The sequence below is a fragment of the Phyllobates terribilis genome, unplaced genomic scaffold (genome assembly GCF_046119375.1).
Source record: "Phyllobates terribilis strain yellow unplaced genomic scaffold, ASM4611937v1 Scaffold_7__3_contigs__length_470593459, whole genome shotgun sequence".
NCBI lineage: Eukaryota > Metazoa > Chordata > Amphibia > Anura > Dendrobatidae > Phyllobates > Phyllobates terribilis.
In genome coordinates, this window is record NW_027362767.1 from 291,254,617 (window position 1) to 291,275,251 (window position 20,635).

The 20,635-nt window shown below is 45.0% G+C and overlaps 1 protein-coding gene across 1 annotated transcript in view; it reads right to left on the reverse strand.

The window, feature by feature from the left end:
• The window catches only part of TEX11 (testis expressed 11), a 321,481-nt gene that overhangs the window by 246,890 nt on the left and 53,956 nt on the right, over positions 1-20,635 (reverse strand). Inside the window, exon 7 of the mRNA XM_073642366.1 lies at positions 10,780-10,865. Within this exon, the coding sequence (XP_073498467.1) occupies positions 10,780-10,865 (86 nt within the window). The remainder of the gene's footprint in view (positions 1-10,779; positions 10,866-20,635) is intronic.

Sequence of the window (20,635 nt, forward strand, 5' to 3'; positions counted from 1 at the left end):
GGAAAGTACTGTAGAATTCAGAGATCCCACACAACGTCCTATCACCCAGAGGATAATGGACAAGTGGAACGTTTTAACCGGACATTATTGTCGATGTTGCGCACTTTAACAGCTGATGAGAAAAAAGACTGGAAGAGTTCTCTGTCAAAAGTGGTACATGCCTATAACTGTACAAAGAGCGATGCAACGGGTTACTCACCCTTTTTCCTATTGTATGGACAATCGCCAAGACTGCCAATCGACATCATGTTCGATACTTCGGTGTCAGAGTCTTAGAGAACGTATCCAGAGTACGTTCGGAAATGGAAGGAACGGATGGCAGAGGCATACAACATAGCGTCCAAAGTGGTTACGCAATGACAGAGCAAGAGTAAGGAGTACTATGATCGAAAATGTTATGGAGCAGAATTGGCACCTGGAAGCCAGGTGCTAGTCAAGAACGTACGTGAGAAAAGTGGTCCAGGAAAACTTTGTTCGCACTGGGAAGACAAGGTGTATGTGGTCGTAATGAGGAAAGCAGATGACAGCCTAGTGTATGAAATCCGATTGGAAACGGGAGACAAGAAAACCAGAATAGTCCATCGGAATTTAATACTACCCTGTGATTATCTCCCACCACAACAAGACTTCCCAGAAGTAGACGACATCGTCCGAGATCGACCAAGGGACCACCACAGACTGAAGCTCCGGAGGTGGATAGTGACCTTGAAAGTTCCGATGAAGAAGAGCACACCGTTGTATTTCTCGGACCGGCAAGGAGAGGGATATACCATCCTCAGGAGAGTGAACTAAGTCCTGAGGCTCCAGAGTTCGTACCAAGGAGTAGAGATGAAGTCTAATTCAGATCTGATGATCGAACACCGGCCACTGAAGAGACCGATCGACACTCAGGAGGAGCAGAATTACCAGACCATGCGGAAACAAGCGACTCAGGAAAAGTACAGGAACTTTCAGAGGCAGCTCCAAGAGCATCTGAGCAAGCACGGGAAATGAGTGTGGCGGAAGAAACTTCTGTGACCGGAATACCGTGGTCTCTGAGGAACAACCCACCAGGAGGATGTCGACTCGAGAAGTGAGGAGGCCCGTGATGCTGACGTATGAGACACTTGGTGAACCAAGTCAAGTGCCAAGGACTGTCGACTGGAAACAGGTATCTCGGCCTGCAGACCAGGTAAGCCCATTTGAGTGGTATTCACCACCGAGAGGCAGTATGGAAGATGTTGCCTGGTGGAAAGACTTGTTTTCATGCTTTGAATTTCCTTAAAAGACTTTGTAGAAACAAAGAACTGTTAAAGCATAGAAAGACAGAGAGCTGGTTGAAGACGTACGAAAAACTCCAGCTGAAGAGATGCTGATTCTTTTAATTGTGTTAATTGTTTATTTCTTACAGGCATCCTACAAGAAAAAGGTCGTAAGATTAGGTTGTTATGAATATTTATGAACGTTATACCAATTTCACAATGCCAATTTGTATATAAAGTTATCCAACTTTCACCACTGTCTCAGAATTGGTCAGACTGACCAATTAAGACGAATGTCGAGGACGACATTCAAAAAGGAGGGAAGAGTGTGACATGAAGAAGTAGTGCTGTTGCTTTAAAAGCATTCAGGAACTATTAGAAGTAACAGAAGCACATGAGACAGGAAGTGTTGTGATCCAGAAGCATCCAGCAACTAGAGGGGTTAACACAGTCACAGGAGAAGGGGAATGTTTCAGCAGAGCCCCAGGGGGATTATGGGGAAGTTGTTTACTGTCTGGCTGGAGCCGAAGAGAAAGGTGGTGTGTGTGTTCTGTATCTCACAGAAGCGCCCCTGCAAGTGAAAAGGATTTAAGTCAGGAGTGAAGCTAAGCACAGATCAAGTAGAGTTCCTGAACTAACAGTGCAGAGTATTGTCAGGCAGAAAGATAAGGGCTGGAAGAAATGGTGTCACAGAGATCTCTCTCAGGAAACCCTCCCCCCTCCTTCAACTCACTGTGCTGTAAAGAATGCTGTGTTCATTAATGTGCCTTTGCATTAGAACTGTGCTGTCCTATACTACTGGGAAGACTGTGAACTGCTGTGCTGCTAAGGAAACTGTACTGTTTGTCACTGGAGCGTGTTGCTCATAAGACTTAACATGAACTAGCTGTGCGCCTTCTTATTAAATGCTACTGTTCTACCATTTATGAGGACTCTTGTCAGTGTGTCTGGTCAGCAAGTGAAACAACCTACGTGTCTGTGCCTGAGGGTCAATACCCCTGTTTGCCTGAGAGAAGCTGCAGCACATGGTCAATGGTCACCCTGAGTAACGGTTCCCCCAGGATTCCAAAGAATTCATGTAACCTGTCTCGCCTCTATCTGAACCTATCGGAGTGCATGTAACATTAACTCATCACTAATTTAATTAGACTATGCTTGTAGTGGGGAGAAACAAAAGGATTTATTTTAAAAAAAAAAGATTAGGTGCAACTTTCATTACAATAAAAATACTACCATCCATGCTCATGCAAGGGTACCAAAAGATTATGGTTTACCCATCTGCAGGCAAATGCTCCCAGTGAAACTGACAAGAATGTTCTGCTGACTGATTTCTATAAATATGCTTAGTAGTGAATATGACTCCAATGCAGGGCCAGCTTCAGGTTTTCGTGGGCCCCGGGCGAAAGAATCTCAGTGGGCCCCTTTAACACATACCACGATTTATGATGCACAGATACAGCAGAGAAATATAGGTATAGTACAATGCCAAAGATTTCACTTCTTACATTGCGAGTGATATCTACTGAAAATTCTACAATAGCTCAGAAACCGGCAAAACCTCGCAGCGCACAGTGTGTGCCCTGGGAAGGTTCAAAAGTTTTCATTTTAGACCGTACAGTATAGTCCTCCATACAGTATTATGGGCAACACATAGTCCTCCATACAGTATAATGGACCCCATATATTGCTCCATTCATTATAATGGACCCCATATGTTGCTCCATACAGAATAATGGACTCATATAATGCTCAGTACAGAATAATGGACCCCATATATTGCTCCATACAGAATAAAGGACCCCATATAATGCTCCATACAGTATAATGGACCCCATATAATGTTTCATTCAGAATGGACCCCATATAATGCTCCATTCAGAATAATGGATCCCATATATTGCTCCATACAGTATAATGAGCCCCATATAATGTTCCATGCAAAATAATGGACCTCATATAATGCTCCATACAGTATAATGAGTTCCATATATTGCTCCAAACATAATAATGAGCCCCATATAATGTTGCATACAGAATAATGAGTCCCATATAATGCTCCATACAGAATGGGCCCCATATAATGCTCCATACAGAATGTGCCCCATACACTGCTTCATACAGAATAGGCCCCATATAATGCTCCATATAGAATGAGCCACATATAATGCTCCATAGAGAATAGGCCCCATATAATGCTCCATAGAGAATGGGCCCCATACAATGCTTCATAGAGAATGGGTCCATATAATGCTCCATAGAGAATGGGCTCCATATAATCCTCCATAGAGAATGGGCCCCATATAATGTTCCATACAGAACAGACCCCATATATTGCTCCATACAATATAATATATACATAATACAACACAACAAAGGAATCTCATATTTGAAAGCTATCAATAAGGAGAAGAATACAAAAAAATTGCAAGGCATTAGCATGGTGGAGGCTGCTGTAACTGGGGCTTTAGTCAAGGTGGAGAGAATTATGAACAGTTCCAAATATCAGTCAATTTTACAACAAAATCTTCAGGCTTCTGCTAAAAAGCAGAAGATGAATTTCACCTTCATTGCAACAATGACCCCAAGCACACCTCCAAACCAGCAAAAGAATGGCACAGTTTTGAAATGACACAGTCAGAGCTAAGACCTGAATCCAATTGAAAATCTGTGAGCTGACCTGAAGAGGGCGCTGTACGCAGGAGATGCCTTCACATTCTAACAGATTTGAATGCAAGAAAGAGTGGGCAAAGATCGCCAATTCCACTGGTATACAGTGATGTTGGTGCCAACGATGTCTTAACGGTTTTATATGAAGTTTGTGGTGCTGGCTAAGAATATGACTTTGGTTTTGCCAGATTGGCTCTAGTATCTGAGATATTTAATAGTTAATTAATTACAGTAGAATTCTGGCTTCAAAAAGTCGCTTTTATAGCATTGTAAGCCTACAAATTGAAATACAAAATAATTATATGGGATATTTCATTACCTAAGACACTGTTAAAGAGTCAAAAGATCAAAAGCTATTGCATTTGTTATCGCATTGGGGGGAATGCATTTTTTTTCATGAATTATCTCAAAAACTAGAACAAAGTCAGCAAAAGTAATGGGTTTTTTAATTGAGCACCCTCAAAATACCCTAAATCCATTCAAAAAACTTTGGCACCTGAAAACAAAACTTCAACAAAGGATTAGTTTAAGGGTGTGCATAATTATTCAACCATTATTATTTTACTTCTTTATTTTATTTGTTCCATCTGAAAAGTTTTCAGTATAATTTTCCATTGAATTATACTGATTAATGGTGAAAACTGTTCTGAAATGATTCTTTTTATATTTTTTTACATGACAAAAACCTGGCATTTTAACAGGGATATATAAACTTTTTATATCTACTGTGCTTGCAATTCTCACTCAGCAACACCAACTTGTGCTTATTTCTGGAAAACACCTCTGGGGTCACAATAGTCACTTCACTTGTAGATGAATTCCAGAGGGGGTGTCATTTCCAATATTGGGTCATATAGTGAGGAACATCAGCTGTTATAGCATCTCAGGAACCGTGCAAATGGAGTCCACACAGTATTCCAGAAAAATCTGCATTCCAATACTCAAATAGCGACTGTGCCCAAACAGTAGTGTACGACTACATATGGGGTATTGCCGCATTCTAATAAATTTCATAACAAAATATAGAGTTAATTTGAACCTATTACCGCTTTATGAAATGAAGACTCTGGGGCTAAAACAACATTTTAATGGTAAAAAAAGTCATTTTTTTTAAGTTACAGCCAAATTATATAAAATTCTGTGTAACACCTGTGAGGTCAACATGCACACTGCACACGTATATGAATTCATTAAGGGGTGTGATTTGTTAAATGTGGTTATTTTTAGGAAGTCTGCTGTTCTGGTATCTCAGGCTCTACTAATATGACATGGCACCTGGAAACCATTTCAGGAAAATCTGAACTCTTGGGGATCACATACATAGAAGAAATAGGTAAGCATATCTCCTATTACTTAAAGGGAATCTGGTAGCAGGGTTTTACTATATAATTTGATAGCAGCATAACATACGGCAAGAAAGCCTGATTCCAACAATGTATCACTTACTGTGATGCCTGGTGTAGTTTTCATAGAATGTCTGTTTTGTATGCTGGAGATGTAGCAGAGCTAAAAATTAAACTGTATATAAGCCGGCCCACACCCCTGCCTGACTGGCAGCTTCCTGTGTACACTTTTCAATGTGAGCAAGCTGCTACTCAGTGGTGGGGGTGGAGTTACACAGATTAGCCTGACTGCTCTGCTTGTGAGCTGTAGTCAGTGTTATTTTCCTGCTGATAAAATGCAGATTGTATTGAAACTACAACACACAGCCTAGTAAGTGACATATCCTTGGATTCAGGATCTTGTGCTCTATATTGTGCTACTTTCAGATTAAAAACTGCTGTATGCAGCAAAGAGTATATAACAGCTAACTTTTATTAGATATATTAAAATAATTATTATGCCAAATGCAACACAACCAAGATAATAAAGTGCTCAAAGTGCCAGTGCTCATTAAAAAGTGTGAGGTATGTGTCCCCTCCTCATTCCATTTTCTGACCAGGCAGCACTCTGCATGGTCATCCAGAGGTGTAACTACCACAGCAGCACCTGGCAGTTTTCTTCCTATTTATACGTATTACGGTTTTCTGTACCCCGTATATATAATTGAACCTTGAGTCCTTATATCCTCAAGTACACTCCCCTGATGAGGCCTTGTCATTGAGGCAGAAACACGTTGGGAGGGCTTTTATACTGTTGGGGTTATTTATTTCTATAGGTAACACTTGGGCACTGCTCTTGTAAGAGTGCGAGACAAACAGGGCACGACAGGGTATATGAGGAACATATATTGTACGCTTCTGTTTCGATTCGCCTGTTTCTGTGCTGAGGACCCAATTGGAACCATCTCTTTGGGTGAGATCGTGACTTTTTTAATGAACACTGTCACTTTGAGCATTTTATTATTTTGGTTGCGTTGCATTTGGCATAATAATTATTTTAATATATCTAATAAAAGTTAGGTTTTATATACTCTTTGCTGCATACAATAGATTTTCTGAGGAGTTAATCTGACCATCCTGATTGGATGGATAGTAGGCTGCTTTAAGAAAAAAAACTGCTGACAGATTCCCTTAAGGGCTAAAAAAATTTTTACGAAAATGAATTTTACAGTTTCAGATAAAATTCTGTGAAGCATCTGTCAGTACAAAAAGCCCACTACACTCATAGATGAATTCCTTACAGAATGGAGTATTCATGGGGGTCACTTGTGGAGGTTTTCTGCTGTTTCAGCACCTAAAGGGCTAGCCAATTGCAACATGGCACCTACAATCTATTCCAGACAAAATTTAACTCCAAAAGACATAGCGCACATTCCCTTACAAGTATAGCCGTATGCCTAAACAGTAGTTTCCAACCAGATATGGGATGTTGCAGGCCCATTTTCTCCTCTTACCCTTTTGAAAATTAAAATTTGGGGGCTAAATCAAAAAATTTTTTTATAAAATTATGTGAAGCATCTGTGGGACCTTTCAGTCACAGAGGCGCAGCTTCTGTCACCTCTCAGTACATAGTAAGTAGCGGCTGTAACAATAGCTTGGCACTGACTGACAGCCGGCTTTCCACTGCTAAGTCGCCAGTAAGTCAGTGCCAGGGTGAGGTTACAGCTGCCGCTCACTATGTGCTGAGCGGTGATGTGGCCGCGCCTCTATGACTAAAATCCAGAGGCTGCCAGGACGAGTAAAGTTAATTTCCTCCAGGCAGCCGGGCATTCAGTGTGGCGGTCGCATAGCTTTAGAATGCTATTAAGCTGCAGATTAAACCTATATATGCATGTTTATAGTGTTTTTTTGACATGACAGGTTCCCTTTAAGGTTTTCATTGCACTGTTGTTGGGGTCAAGATGCCTGGTACACTGTTCTACCTACTGGTTTTGCATGACTCTGCCTCTCACTGGTTATTGACACCACTAGTGTCACGGGTGTGTCAGAGGTGACAGCCAGTCGCCCTGCAGTTGGTTGCAGGAGATCTCTACAGTTGGCATTACAGACATCTTCTTAGAGGCTGGCTGTCTCCAGGACCCAGCAGCTACCTCCTACTGGCTACTTAGCTCCCTGAGTGTATAAATACCTGGTGTGTCACTACTTGTGAGGCTTCAGCAAGAGCAGTACTTCGTCCTCTCTGGTGCTGAGGATGTGTGCGCATTTGGCTGGAGTCATCTAAAGCTAAGCAATCCCCCCCTGTTTGTCTACCCCTTTTGTCTATAGATTTTAGTGGAGATCGACTAGTGCTCATCTCCTCCCTTCCCTAGCCTTAGCCATACACCAGGGAAAGTCAAGGTGAGGCATGCGTGCGGCGATTGGTGAAGAGCCAATATAGGGATGGTAGTTGAGACAGGGTGACACTAGACCAGACTAGGAGGTCTCCACTCCCCCCTTTCCCTAGTGTCTGGGCTCCCTTTCCTTCTTCCCTCTCTGTTGCACTAAATCTTTCCCACACACTGAGTGACAACTAGCTTGCCTGAATTGAGTGCTGTCTGTAAAGAAAGCTCAGGCAAGCCAGTACTCTCAATCATTAGTGAGGGATACGGGGCATTTAAACCAGTGGGCGGGAACAATGCAATGAGCCTCTTGGCCATACCAAGGGTACACTGTAATTATCATATTTGAATCAAATTAATTTTCTGCAGTACATAGGGAGTGATTATAATGCAATATATATTTTTTTTTTTGGGGGGGGGGGGGAGCTGTATCTCCTACAAGACTATGTGCTTAGTTTCAGCTGCTAGTTTGGGCTGAAAGTCTCCCTTTAATGTACTAGGTTGTGGTCTCTGTCACAGGAAAAGAGAAGCAATACACCTGTTCATTAAGCCAAAGTTCCCAAGCTGAGCTTTTGGTGAGTTTTTGATGTTGCAGGTTTTCTGCACCATTTCTGCACCCATTAAGTAAAATAGGTTACTTGCATTTTTTCGAAAATACGCAGGATCATAAACTCATCAAAAACTCATTGTGGGAATATAGCCTAAGAGGAGAAGTCTAAGACAGAAGTTCAATGGCATAATTGTATGAATGTGGTACTGAAAGTTCTTTCTGAAGTTCAACTCCTTTTGAAGTGAATAGGAGGTGAGCTGCCATACCAGGGAACAGTCACTAGACAGTGAATAAAGTTGTGCTGTTAGCTCCATTCATTGTTTACACTCCACCATTGATTGGTGGGGCTGCCACATGAGTTTGATATTCATGACCTATCCTAAGGGATCGTGCAGATAACTGTATTATCTGTCCGACTGCGATTCGACAAAACATCAGATCGTACTCGGACCAATGTTATTCTATGAGGCCGTGAACATGTCAGATTTTTTTTCCTCGGACAGAGATGATCTGGGGAAAAAAATTGCTGCATGCCTGAGTTTGATCCGATATTTCCCATGCACCCGGACATGCAATTTAGTGAGTGCATGGGAAATATCGGATTGTACTCGGTACTCGGATGACATCTGAGTTTAATCCGATTTCCATGGACTGACACAATGGAGAAGATGGATACATTTTTTCTCCATCTTCTCCTCATTCAAGAGAATCAGATAGCACTATGATCAGAGTGTAATTTGCATAACCGACCCGATTCTCTCGGATGAGAGAAAATACGCTTGTGTGACTCTAGCCTTCAGAGGAGTCATCAATAATTTAAGACTGGAAAACCTTTTTGAATAATGGTTGATATCAATTTGGCACATTCCCATCACTTCAGAAAAAAATGCCTTTTCATCTCAAAATAAGACCTTACGTAAATGTGGCACCCCAGGTCTGGTCGCCACAGTGGCAGCAATGTCATGTCTGAGAGTAGGTGGGAGGTTCCCTGGTTGGGGACAATTAGCATGCAGCACCTCCTGCCTCAGTCCAGGGAGGGGAGAAACCTGCCCTTTATAAACTGGATCTGGGGCGGGGTTAGACAGTCTAGTGAAGCCAGAGACAAGTTGCAGATAGGGACAGGTCAGCAGCAGGCTGAGGAGTCCCTGTAGGCAGAGGAGGAACACGAGGCCAGGAGGGGAGCTAGAAGAGCTCATCCTGACTAGAGACTTGAAAAGCCGAACACTGGAGTCCGAGGCTGTGAGGGTTATAAGCTCAGCAGCAGAAAACCACCACGCAGGGGACTTCAAGTACTCTGGTCCAAGGAAGCCCGGAGGCTCAGCCACACGAGAGGGACCACTACTGCCCAGGAGGGGTGAGAAGTACGGAAGGCTCGAGTCGCCAGTCATACGGGTGAGAACAACACGGTACACTCAGAGACGTGGGCTACCACCACACTACAGCAGGATAGCCAAGAAAGAGTGAAGTCAGCACGGTAGGCCTACAAACTCCCCCTGACCAGCGGGATTTCCCAGTTGCTCTCAGACTGACCAGGCCTCCATTGCTAACCTGTATTCCGGACGGGTCCCTTAATACCACCAACAGTAAAGACCCTGAATTGCATGACAGACTCCGTGTGGTTACTGCTGCTCCCTCGCACCATCACCCCCAACATCCCTATTTACTGCCCTGAGGCTATACTCCTCCCATGGGGAGTTATACTATCCTCTGCTGCACCCACAACACCAGCCTCAGCGGTCTGCCCTGCAGCGGCGGTTCACTCTGACCGCAATCCACGGGTGGCGTAGTCGGACATTCAACATATAGACTGCCATTTAGTTTGACCACCCTGAGCCACGGGACCGGGTCACCGCCACGGTGACTACAACCCCCAGCATCTACAGAAAGGCCCGGTTCCGGGTTCCCCACGCGGCCCAGGGGGTGCGTCATAAACATCCGTGATTTTTCTTGTATGTAAAAACAAGGACCGTTATTGGTCAGTGTGTCAGATTTTACAATCAGTTTGTCATAAATAACTTACGAAGCTTCTCCCATCCAATGTTAATCATGGATTGCCATTTGTGTGCTGCCTGTGATTTTCACTGACACATAGATTTGTGTTGGTAATTTTTATCAGAGACATGGATCAAAAACGGACATGTCTCCGTGATTTCTTTGCGGACACGTGGTTTGCAAAAAACCCTCTACATGTGAACACAGCTTTATAAGTTATAGTGTGGTCTGTCCATGAAAGTCACAGCTCACTCACTATACATTGACTGACAGTCTGATCTGCATCATGTGTGTGTGCAAGCAAACTCTCAATGTGCCAGGTAGTGATTACAAATTGCTCATTGTATAGCGAGATGGGACTGCTACAGTTCCCAGTTCACTTTTTCCCTGTAGCAGCTGCTTCAGTCAGCATTGCAGATATGATTTAAATGCTATTCCCTGGCAGATTACGACTATATCTGCAGGTAAATAGTGTTCCTGGAGGTGACAGACTCCCATTAAATATATATACTCAGCATGCCTGCTGTTAAAAATATTTATCATGACAATAAAACTTCATAATGTTATAAAAGATACAAGACACTAAAAAATATTACAAGATTTTAAATGGAATAATAATGCACCAGTACCTTAGCCAAAAGGAACTTTGCTCATAATCCTTCTTTTCATAAGTCTCTACTCCAAAGTTGTAGCAGAGTATAGAGAGGTATGCAGCCTGCAAACAAGAATGGTGAAGAAGGACTAAAATATTAAATTTATTGATGCAGAACAAGTATGGTAGTATTTAAAGAGTCACTACACAACTATATGTTTTTATTAGCAGAATTACTACAAAATTAAAAATGAGAAACAGCAGCTTTCCATTCGATAATATACTTTAACAGCCTGTCATAAATGCAAAGTGAATCAGGATAGGGCAAAGTAAAATATCACAATTTTTATTTTTTTGTGTGTTGTATTGCTATAAAAAGTATATTTAGAACTGTTTAAAATTAACTGTTACAATATTAATTTTTGTACTATTTATTACTTCAGACACTTTAATTTGCTGCCATTTTAATTTGCTGGTGTGTAAATGTCTTAGCACAACACAAAGCAAATATGGCAGACACATGGCTTAGGTGATTGTGGAGGGTGTCCGACCCTGTTTCCTATGCTTGCAGCTGCCTCAGATGTGAACCACGCATACTCCCTGGCATGCCCAGTCCACAGCTGTGGGTGTAGCTCAACGCCATTTTGTTAGCACTAGGCTACAATTTCCCTCTCTCACCACTACCTAGTGTGATCAGAGCGGAGCAGTCAAATCTTTGCTGGCTGCAGCACTCTGATCACAGTGATTACTGGTAAGGGAGGTCTGCGCACAAGGGCTACAGCGGTAATTTCATGCAGTGCTGAGAACAGATCACTTGGCTAAAGTCACTGCCACAGAGCTGGTGCCCCGACCTGAGCTCACTATTAATTGCTGTGATCAGCTAACAATAATATAACTGCTTTACTCTGATCACTGTAAGTGCCACAAGCAGCACTACACTAGCCCCTCTAACCTACACCTTATGCTATGTTATTAGCATCATCATCTGCTGTTATTTCTACATTTTTCTGGGATAATTGGGTGGCAAGCTTTCCCAGGAACAAATTTACAAAGGACTCAGCCTTACGAAGAGCAAATACAAATAACTAAAGAATAGTGTTGAGCGAGCATGCTCGACACTGCTTGTTACTCGCCCGAGCATCACGCTACTCGGGATGTTCGGCGAGCACCGAGCATTTCCGGGTTACTCGGGCGGGAGCTCGGGTCTCCGCCCTGCACGTTTGGCGCTCTTTACAGAGCCAATGAACATGCAGAGATTGCCAGCCAGTCACTGTAATGCCGCAGCCATGTTGTTTGTGGGCATTACAGTGATTGGCAGGCCGCACAGCGTCACCTCGAGTATTTAAAACCGGGAGCCGCCATCTTGGACACAGTCGCTCCAGATCAGCCAGTGTAGGGTCAGTGCTGCTGAGTTAGGGAGAGATATATAGTGCGAAATAGGTAGTGTAGGGTCTCTAAAGCCTGCCAAATCAAACAAACAGTCCTTCTCAGGACTAATATCCATCCCAGATATCAGGCAGGCAGGCTGTATAGGAGATGCAGTGGTTATACCAGCAAACGCTGCATTACAGTCCTGTGTGCTCCTGTTGGTCAAATTGCTAGACTTATCACCCTGGTCTCAGGGGCCAGGAAAAAAAATTTTTTTTTTCATCTAAATCTTGTATTTTTTTTTCCTCAGTCAGACTATCCAAATACGCGTCTTATTAACCTTTTGGTATTTCCCCCCCCCAAAAAAAAATTGAGTGTGTCTGTGACTGTTCAGACACCAATATGTCTGTTTAAAAGAGTCTGGTGTAGGCCAGAGAAATAGAACTGTGGTTTTGCAGTTCCACGGGTCAAATCTCTGTATTATCCTGTTTTTGGCATGTTTTGCCGTAAAAAAAAAAACTGTAATAGTGTCTCCCTGACTGGTCAGACACCAATATATCTGTTTAAAAGATTCTGGTGTACGCCACATAACTACAACTGTGGTTTTGCAGTTCCACGGGTCAAATCTCTATATTATCCTGCTTTTGGTATTTTTTGCCGTAAAAAAAAACTGTAATAGTGTCTCCATGGCTGGTCAGACACCAATATATCGGTTTAAAAGAGTCTGGTGTACGCCACATAACTATAACTGTGTTTTTGCAGTTCCACGGGTCAAATCTCTGTATTATCCCGCTTTTACATTTTTTGCCGTAAAAAAAAACAGTAATAGTGTCTCCCTGACTGTTCAGACACCAATATATCTGTTTAAAAGAGTCTGGTGTAGGCCAGAGAAATAGAACTGTGGTTTTGCAGTTCCACGGGTCAAATCTCTGTATTATCCTGTTTTTGGCATTTTTTGCCGTAAAAAAAACTGTAATAGTGTCTCCCTGACTGGCCAGACACCAATATATCTGTTTAAAAGAGTCTGGTGTACGCCACATTACTATAACTGTGGTTTTGCAGTTCCACGGGTCAAATCTCTGTATTATACTGTTTTGGGCATTTTTTGCCGTAAAAAAAAACTGTAATAGTGTCTCCCTGACTGGTCAGACACCAATATATCTGTTTAAAAGATTCTGGTGTACGCCACATAACTATAACTGTGGTTTTGCAGTTCCACGGGTCAAATCTCTGTATTATCCTGCTTTTGGCATTTTTTGCCGTAAAAAAAAAACTGTAATAGTGTCTCCCTAACTGTTCAGACACAAATATATCTGTTTGAAAGATTCTGGTGTAGGCCAGACAAATTGAACTGTGGTTTTCCTCTTCCACGATTCTAATCTCCTTTGTATTACCCTTTTTCCATTGATAGTGCGAGTGTAAGCTATTTTACTTCATTTACAATGGGCAAGGCGCGTGGCAAAGGATGTGGAACTGGACGTTCTGGTGATGGTGCGTGTAGAGGACGGGGCCGTGGCCAAGGTGAAAATGTGCCACAACCAACAGCCACATCTTCTCGCTCCCACTTCTTGACCGAATTACTAGGGAAGCACACTACAACACCAGTATTGCGAACTGATCAGTGTGAACAGGTTATTAATTGGATAGCAGATAATACTTCCAGTTACCTGGGCACCACCACCTCTGGTCTGTCTTCCACACGGTCAAGTTTTAGTAGCCGTGAGTCTCGACCGCATACTCCTCCTCACCCTGATGCTCCTTCCTTCTACCATGCTGAGTGTCGTCAGACAGCAACTGATCCCATACTCGGACACTCTGAAGAGCTGTTCACTGGTCCATTTCCATATTTGTGCCCCTCGCTTGCTCCGCTTGAAGTGGTGGAAGAGGAGATCCCATGTAGCGATGCCCAAATATTTGAACAGCCACGGCCACAGGAAGTCGACGCTGTCAATTTGTCACAAGAGGTGGACGATGACGAGACACAATTGTCACGAAGTAGGAGGAGGATCGTGGTGCACAAGTGGAAGAGGAGGAGGTGGTGGATGATCTAGTAACTGACCCAATGTGGCAGGAGGACATGCAGAGCGAGGCCAGCAGCACACAGGGGGAGGGAGGCAGAGTACCCCAACAGGCAGGAAGAAGCAGTGTGGTGGCCGCACACAGAAGGCGGGCAACCGTTCCCCGTAACACCAACACGAGGGACGTTGCCAGCACAACCAGTAGGTCTTCCAGAGTCTGGAATTTTTTTAAAGACTCTGCTGATAACCCCAAAAAGGCCATTTGTACCACCTGCCATGCTAGCATCAGCAGGGGTGACAAAACTACCAGCCTGACCACCAACAGCATGATCAGGCACATGGCAGCAAAGCACCCGACTTTGTGGGGCGAACCCCAGGGTCCATGACCAGTGTCAGCGGGAGTCACCACTGCTTCTTCCGCTGTTGTGCGTGTGATAGAACCCCCTGTTGTGCGTGCAAGGCAATCCCCTGTGCATACTGCATGCAAAGATGCCCCCTCCTCTCAGTCTTCACTTGTTATGGCAGTTTCTCAAGAAACAGCATCAACGTCCACGTCCCACCACAGCGTTCAATTGTCCATATCCCAGAGCTTTGAACGAAAACGCAAATTCGCAGCCAAAGCCACACAGGCCCCAGTCCTAAATTTGCACATTTCACGACTGCTTGCGTTGGAAATGCTGCCTTTTAGGTTGGTGGAGACGGAATCCTTCCGCAACCTTATGGCGGTGGCCGTCCCTCGGTACTCGGTCCCCAGCCGACACTATTTTGCCCGGTGTGCCATCCCTGCACTACACAAGCACGTGTCCCAAAACATCTGCCGTGCCTTCAACAACGCAGTTACTGGGGGAGTCCACCTGACAACGGACACGTGGACAAGTGCTTGTGGCCAGGGACGGTACATCTCCCTGACGGCACACTGGGTAAACATAGTGGAAGCCGGGACCCAGTCGGACCTTGGGACGGAACACATCCTCCCCACACCGAGGATTGCGGGCCCTATGTCAGTCAGAGTTGCCCCCACAGTGTACAGCTCCTGCGCATCATCCTCCTCCTCCTCATGTTCAGCCTCCATCTCAGATATCACCACATCAGTTACAAGCTGGAAGCACTGCAGTACTGCCTCAGCAAAGCGGCAACAGGCTGTGCTGAAACGCATAAGCTTAGGTGATAAACCTCACACTGCTTGTGAGTTGTGGACAGCTGTGAAAGAGCAGGCAGATCTGTGGCTGAGACAGCTGAACCTACATCCAGGCATGGTCGTGTGTGACAATGGCCGTAACCTGGTGGCGGCTCTGAGGCGAGGCGAGATCACACACGTACCATGCCTGGCTCATGTGCTTAACCTCGTGGTTCAGCGGTTTCTTAAATCATACCCCGAGTTGCCAGATCTGCTCGTCAAAGTACGCCGCCTGTCAGCTCATTTTCGCAAGTCGGCTACAGCTTCCGCCGCCCTTGCTGTGTTGCAGCAGCATTTGCAGCTTCTGGCACACCGACTGGTGTGTGATGTCCCCACACGTCGGAACTCTACCCTCCACATGTTGCAAAGGATTTGTGAGCAGAAGAGAGCAGTTGTGGAGTACCAGCTGCAACAAGGCCGTCGATATTCAGGTCAGACTCCACACATAAGACCTCAGGAGTGGACCTGGATGTCTGACATATGTACCATCCTGACAAACTTTGAGGAGTCCACCAAGATGGTGAGTGGCGATGACGCCATCATTAGCGTCAGCATCCCACGTGTCTGTCTTTTGCAACGCTCTCTGTAGAGAATTAAAGAGGAGGCATTGCAGCCAGAGTATGATGAGATGGATCAAGAAGCCGTAGCGGGGGATTACACAGCCCAGCCTCATCTCATCCCAACGTGTATTGGGGGACAATGAGGGAGAGGAGGAGGAGGAGGAAGAACAGGAGCTGGTATCATGCACTGTAGAAGGTAGCACCTGTGCAACACAACTGTCATACCGTCGGCTCAGCGTGGGTGGCCTGAGGACAGGGGGGAGGAGGAGGAGGAGGAGAGCATGGTCAGTTGTCATCTTGTTGAGGACACGGAAGTCTTACCCATTACCAGTCTGGCATGCATGGCTGATTTTATGTTACGCTGCCTTAACCGTGACTCTCGCGTTGTCAAAATGTTGGGTGACAGTCATTACTGGTTGGTGACACTTTTAGACCCCCGCTACAAGGAGAACTTTCACTCTCTTATTCCTGAGGTGGAGAGGTCTACAAAAATGGGGCAGTACCACAAGGCCCTTGCTGCAGAACTGTTAAAAAAATTCCCATCTGAACACGCTAGCGGCAGAGGTCACAGTTCGTTGCCCAACCAAGGCATACAGGCGAGAGAGACGCAACTCCAATCCAGCAGAGGTAGGGGAACACTGTCAACGTTCTGGGACAGTTTTCTGAGACCCGCCCAGCTTACAGGCCCTGAGGTGCGGGGTACTCTAACAAGGAGTGGAAAGTTTCAAAAGTTGGTGAGGGAGTACCTTGCCGACCATACCAGCATCCTCCGTGATTCCTTTGTGCCTTTTAATTTTTGGGTATCCAAGCTGGACACTTGGAATGAACTCGCTCTGTACGCCTTGGAGGTCCTGGCCTGCCCTGCCGCTAGCGTGTTATCAGAGCAGGTTTTTAGTGCGCACTCGCCTGTCAACTGACAATGCTGTCAAGCTGACCCTTATCAAAATGAACAAGGGCTGGATTGGGCCAGACTTCTCATCACCAGCAAATGACAGCAGAGTAACATAAAGTCAAATCCACTGTGTTATTTCGGGAGGTGTATTCCCATGCACCGCTTCACACCCACACATGGGTATTCCTCATTTCGGCTGTATTTTGCTCTTCTCCTTATCCTCAACCTCCACCACCACTATACCACCAGGGTGACCTTGGTCCGTGTTGCCAGCATTGCAAGTTCCTCCGTCCTAATTTTTGGAAGCTTTTGCTTGGAAGGCATAGGCAAAGACTATGGGAAACCCACTCCCCAATAATGGGAATAATGTTTTTAAGATGCTGTACTGCATGGCTCTTGTTTGCCAGCATTGCAAGTTCCTCCGTCCTAATTTTTGGCAGCTTTTGCTTGGAAGGCATAGGCAAAGACTATGGGAGACCCACTACCCAATAATGGGAATAATGTTTTTAAGATGCTGTACTGCATGGCTCTTCCAAGGGGCATTTAAACCGTCTTGTTAAGCTACTGCAACCTCCACGTCTCTTCCAAGGGGCATTAAAACCGTCTTGTTAAGCTACTGCAATCTCCACGTCTCTTCCAAGGGGCATTAAAACCGTCTTGTTAAGCTACTGCAACCTCCACGTCTCTTCCAAGGGGCATTAAAACCGTCTTGTTAAGCTACTGCGACCTCCACCACTTTTCCCAGGGGCATTGATATTGTCTTTTTATTCCACTGCGACCTCCACCATTCTTCCAAGTGGCATTAAAACCGTCTTGTTAAGCTACTGCGACCTCCACCACTTTTCCCAGGGGCATTGATATTGTCTTTCTATTCCACTGCGACCTCCACGTCTCTTCCAAAGGGCATTAAAACTGTCTTGTTAAGCTACCGCAACCTCCACGTCTCTTCCAAGGGGCATTAAAACCGTCTTGTTAAGCTACTGCAACCTCCACGTCTCTTCCAAGGGGCATTAAAACCGTCTTGTTAAGCTACTGCGACCTCCACCACTTTTCCCAAGGGCATTGATATTGTCTTTTTATTCCACTGCGACCTCCACGTCTCTTCCAAGGGGCATTAAAACAGTCTTGTTAAGCTACTGCAACCTCCATGTCTCTTCCAAGGGGCATTAAAACCGTCTTGTTAAGCTACTGCAACCTCCACGTCTCTTCCAAAGGGCATTAAAACTGTCTAGTTAAGCTACTGCGACCTCCACCACTTTCCCCAGGGGCATTAAAACCGTCTTGTTAAGCTACTGCAACCTCCACGTCTCTTCCAAGGGGCATTAAAACCGTCTTGTTAAGCTACTGCGACCTCCACCACTTTCCCCAGGGGCATTTAAACCGTCTTGTTAAGCTACTGCGACCTCCACCATTCTTCCAAGGGGCATTAAAACCATCTTGTTAAGCTAATGTGACCTCCACCACTTTCCCCAGGGGCATTAAAACTGCCTTGTTAAGCTACTGCGACCTCCACCATTCTTCCAAGGGGCATTAAAACCGTCTTGTTAAGCTACTGCAACCTCCACGTCTCTTCCAAGGGGCATTAAAACCGTCTTGCTAAGCTACTGCAACCTCCACGTCTCTTCCAAGGGGCATTAAAACCGTCTTGTTAAGCTACTGCGACCTCCACCACTTTCCCCAGTGGCATTAAAACCGTCTTGTTAAGCTACTGCAACCTCCACGTCTCTTCCAAGGGGCATTAAAACCGTCTTGTTAAGCTACTGCAACCTCCACCACTTTTCCCAGGGGCATTGATATTGTCTTTTTATTCCACTGCGACCTCCACCATTCTTCCAAGTGGCATTAAAACCGTCTTGTTAAGCTACTGCGACCTCCACAACTTTTCCCAGGGGCATTGATATTGTCTTTTTATTCCACTGCGACCTCCACGTCTCTTCCAAAGGGCATTAAAATTGTCTTGTTAGCTACTGCAACCTCCACGTCTCTTCCAAGGGGCATTAAAACCGTCTTGTTAAGCTACTGCAACCTCCACGTCTCTTCCAAGGGGCATTAAAACGGTCTTGTTAAGCTACTGCAACCTCCACCACTTTTCCCAAGGGCATTGACATTGTCTTTTTATTCCACTGCGACCTCCACGTCTCTTCCAAGGGGCATTAAAACCGTCTTGTTAAGCTACTGCAACCCCCACGTCTCTTCCAAGGGGCATTAAAACCGTCTTGTTAAGATACTGCAACCTCCACTTCTCTTCCAAGGGGCATTAAAACCGTCTTGTTAAGGTACTGCAACCTCCACGTCTCTTCCAAGGGGCATTAAAACTGTCTAGTTAAGCTACTGCGACCTCCACCACTTTCACCAGGGGCATTAAAACTGTCTTGTTAAGCTACTGCAACCTCCACGTCTCCTCCAAGGGGCATTAAAACCGTCTTGTTAAGCTACTGCGACCTCCACCACTTTCCCCAGGGGCATTTAAACCGTCTTGTTAAGCTACTGCGACCTCCACCATTCTTCCAAGGGGCATTAAAACCGTCTTGTTAAGCTAATGTGACCTCCACCACTTTCCCCAGGGGCATTAAAACTGCCTTGTTAAGCTACTGCGACCTCCACCATTCTTCCAAGGGGCATTAAAACCGTCTTGTTAAGCTACTGCAACCTCCACGTCTCTTCCAAGGGGCATTAAAACCGTCTTGCTAAGCTACTGCAACCTCCACGTCTCTTTCAAGGGGCATTAAAACCGTCTTGTTAAGCTACTGCGACCTCCACCACTTTCCCCAGTGGCATTAAAACCGTCTTGTTAAGCTACTGCGACCTCCACCATTCTTCCAAGGGGCATTAAAACCGTCTTGTTAAGCTACTGCAACCTCCACGTCTCTTCCAAGGGGCATTAAAACCGTCTTGTTAAGCTACTGCAACCTCCACCACTTTTCCCAGGGGCATTGATATTGTCTTTTTATTCCACTGCGACCTCCACCATTCTTCCAAGTGGCATTAAAACCGTCTTGTTGAGCTACTGCGACCTCCACCACTTTTCCCAGGGGCATTGATATTGTCTTTTTATTCCACTGCGACCTCCACGTCTCTTCCAAAGGGCATTAAAACTGTCTTGTTAAGCTACTGCAACCTCCACCACTTTTCCCAAGGGCATTGATATTGTCTTTTTATTCCACTGCGACCTCCACGTCTCTTCCAAGGGGCATTAAAACCGTCTTGTTAAGCTACTGCAACCTCCACGTCTCTTCCAAGGAGCATTAAAACCGTCTTGTTAAGCTACTGCAACCTCCACGTCTCTTCCAAGGGGCATTAAAACCATCTTGTTAAGGTACTGCAACCTCCACGTCTCTTCCAAGGGGCATTAAAACTGTCTTGTTAAGCTACTGCAACCTCCACCACTTTTCCCAAGGGCATTGATATTGTCTTTTTATTCCACTGCGACCTCCACATCTCTTCCAAGGGGCATTAAAACCGTCTTGTTAAGCTTCTGCAACCTCCACATCTCTTCCAAGGGGCATTAAAACCGTCTTGTTAAGCTACTGCGACCTCCACCATTCTTCCAAGGGGCATTAAAACCGTCTTGTTAAGCTACTGTGACCTCCACCACTTTCCCCAGGGGCATTAAAACCGCCTTGTTAAGCTACTGCGACCTCCACTACTTTCCCCAGTGGTATTAAAACCGTCTTGTTAAGCTACTGCGACCTCCACCATTCTTCCAAGGAGCATTAAAACCGTCTTTTTAAGCTACTACAACCTCCACGTCTCTTCCAAGGGGCATTAAAACTGTCTTGTTAAGCTACTGCGACCTCCACCACTTTCCCCAGGGGCATTTAAACCGTCTTGTTAAGCTACTGCGACCTCCACCATTCTTCCAAGGGGCATTAAAACCG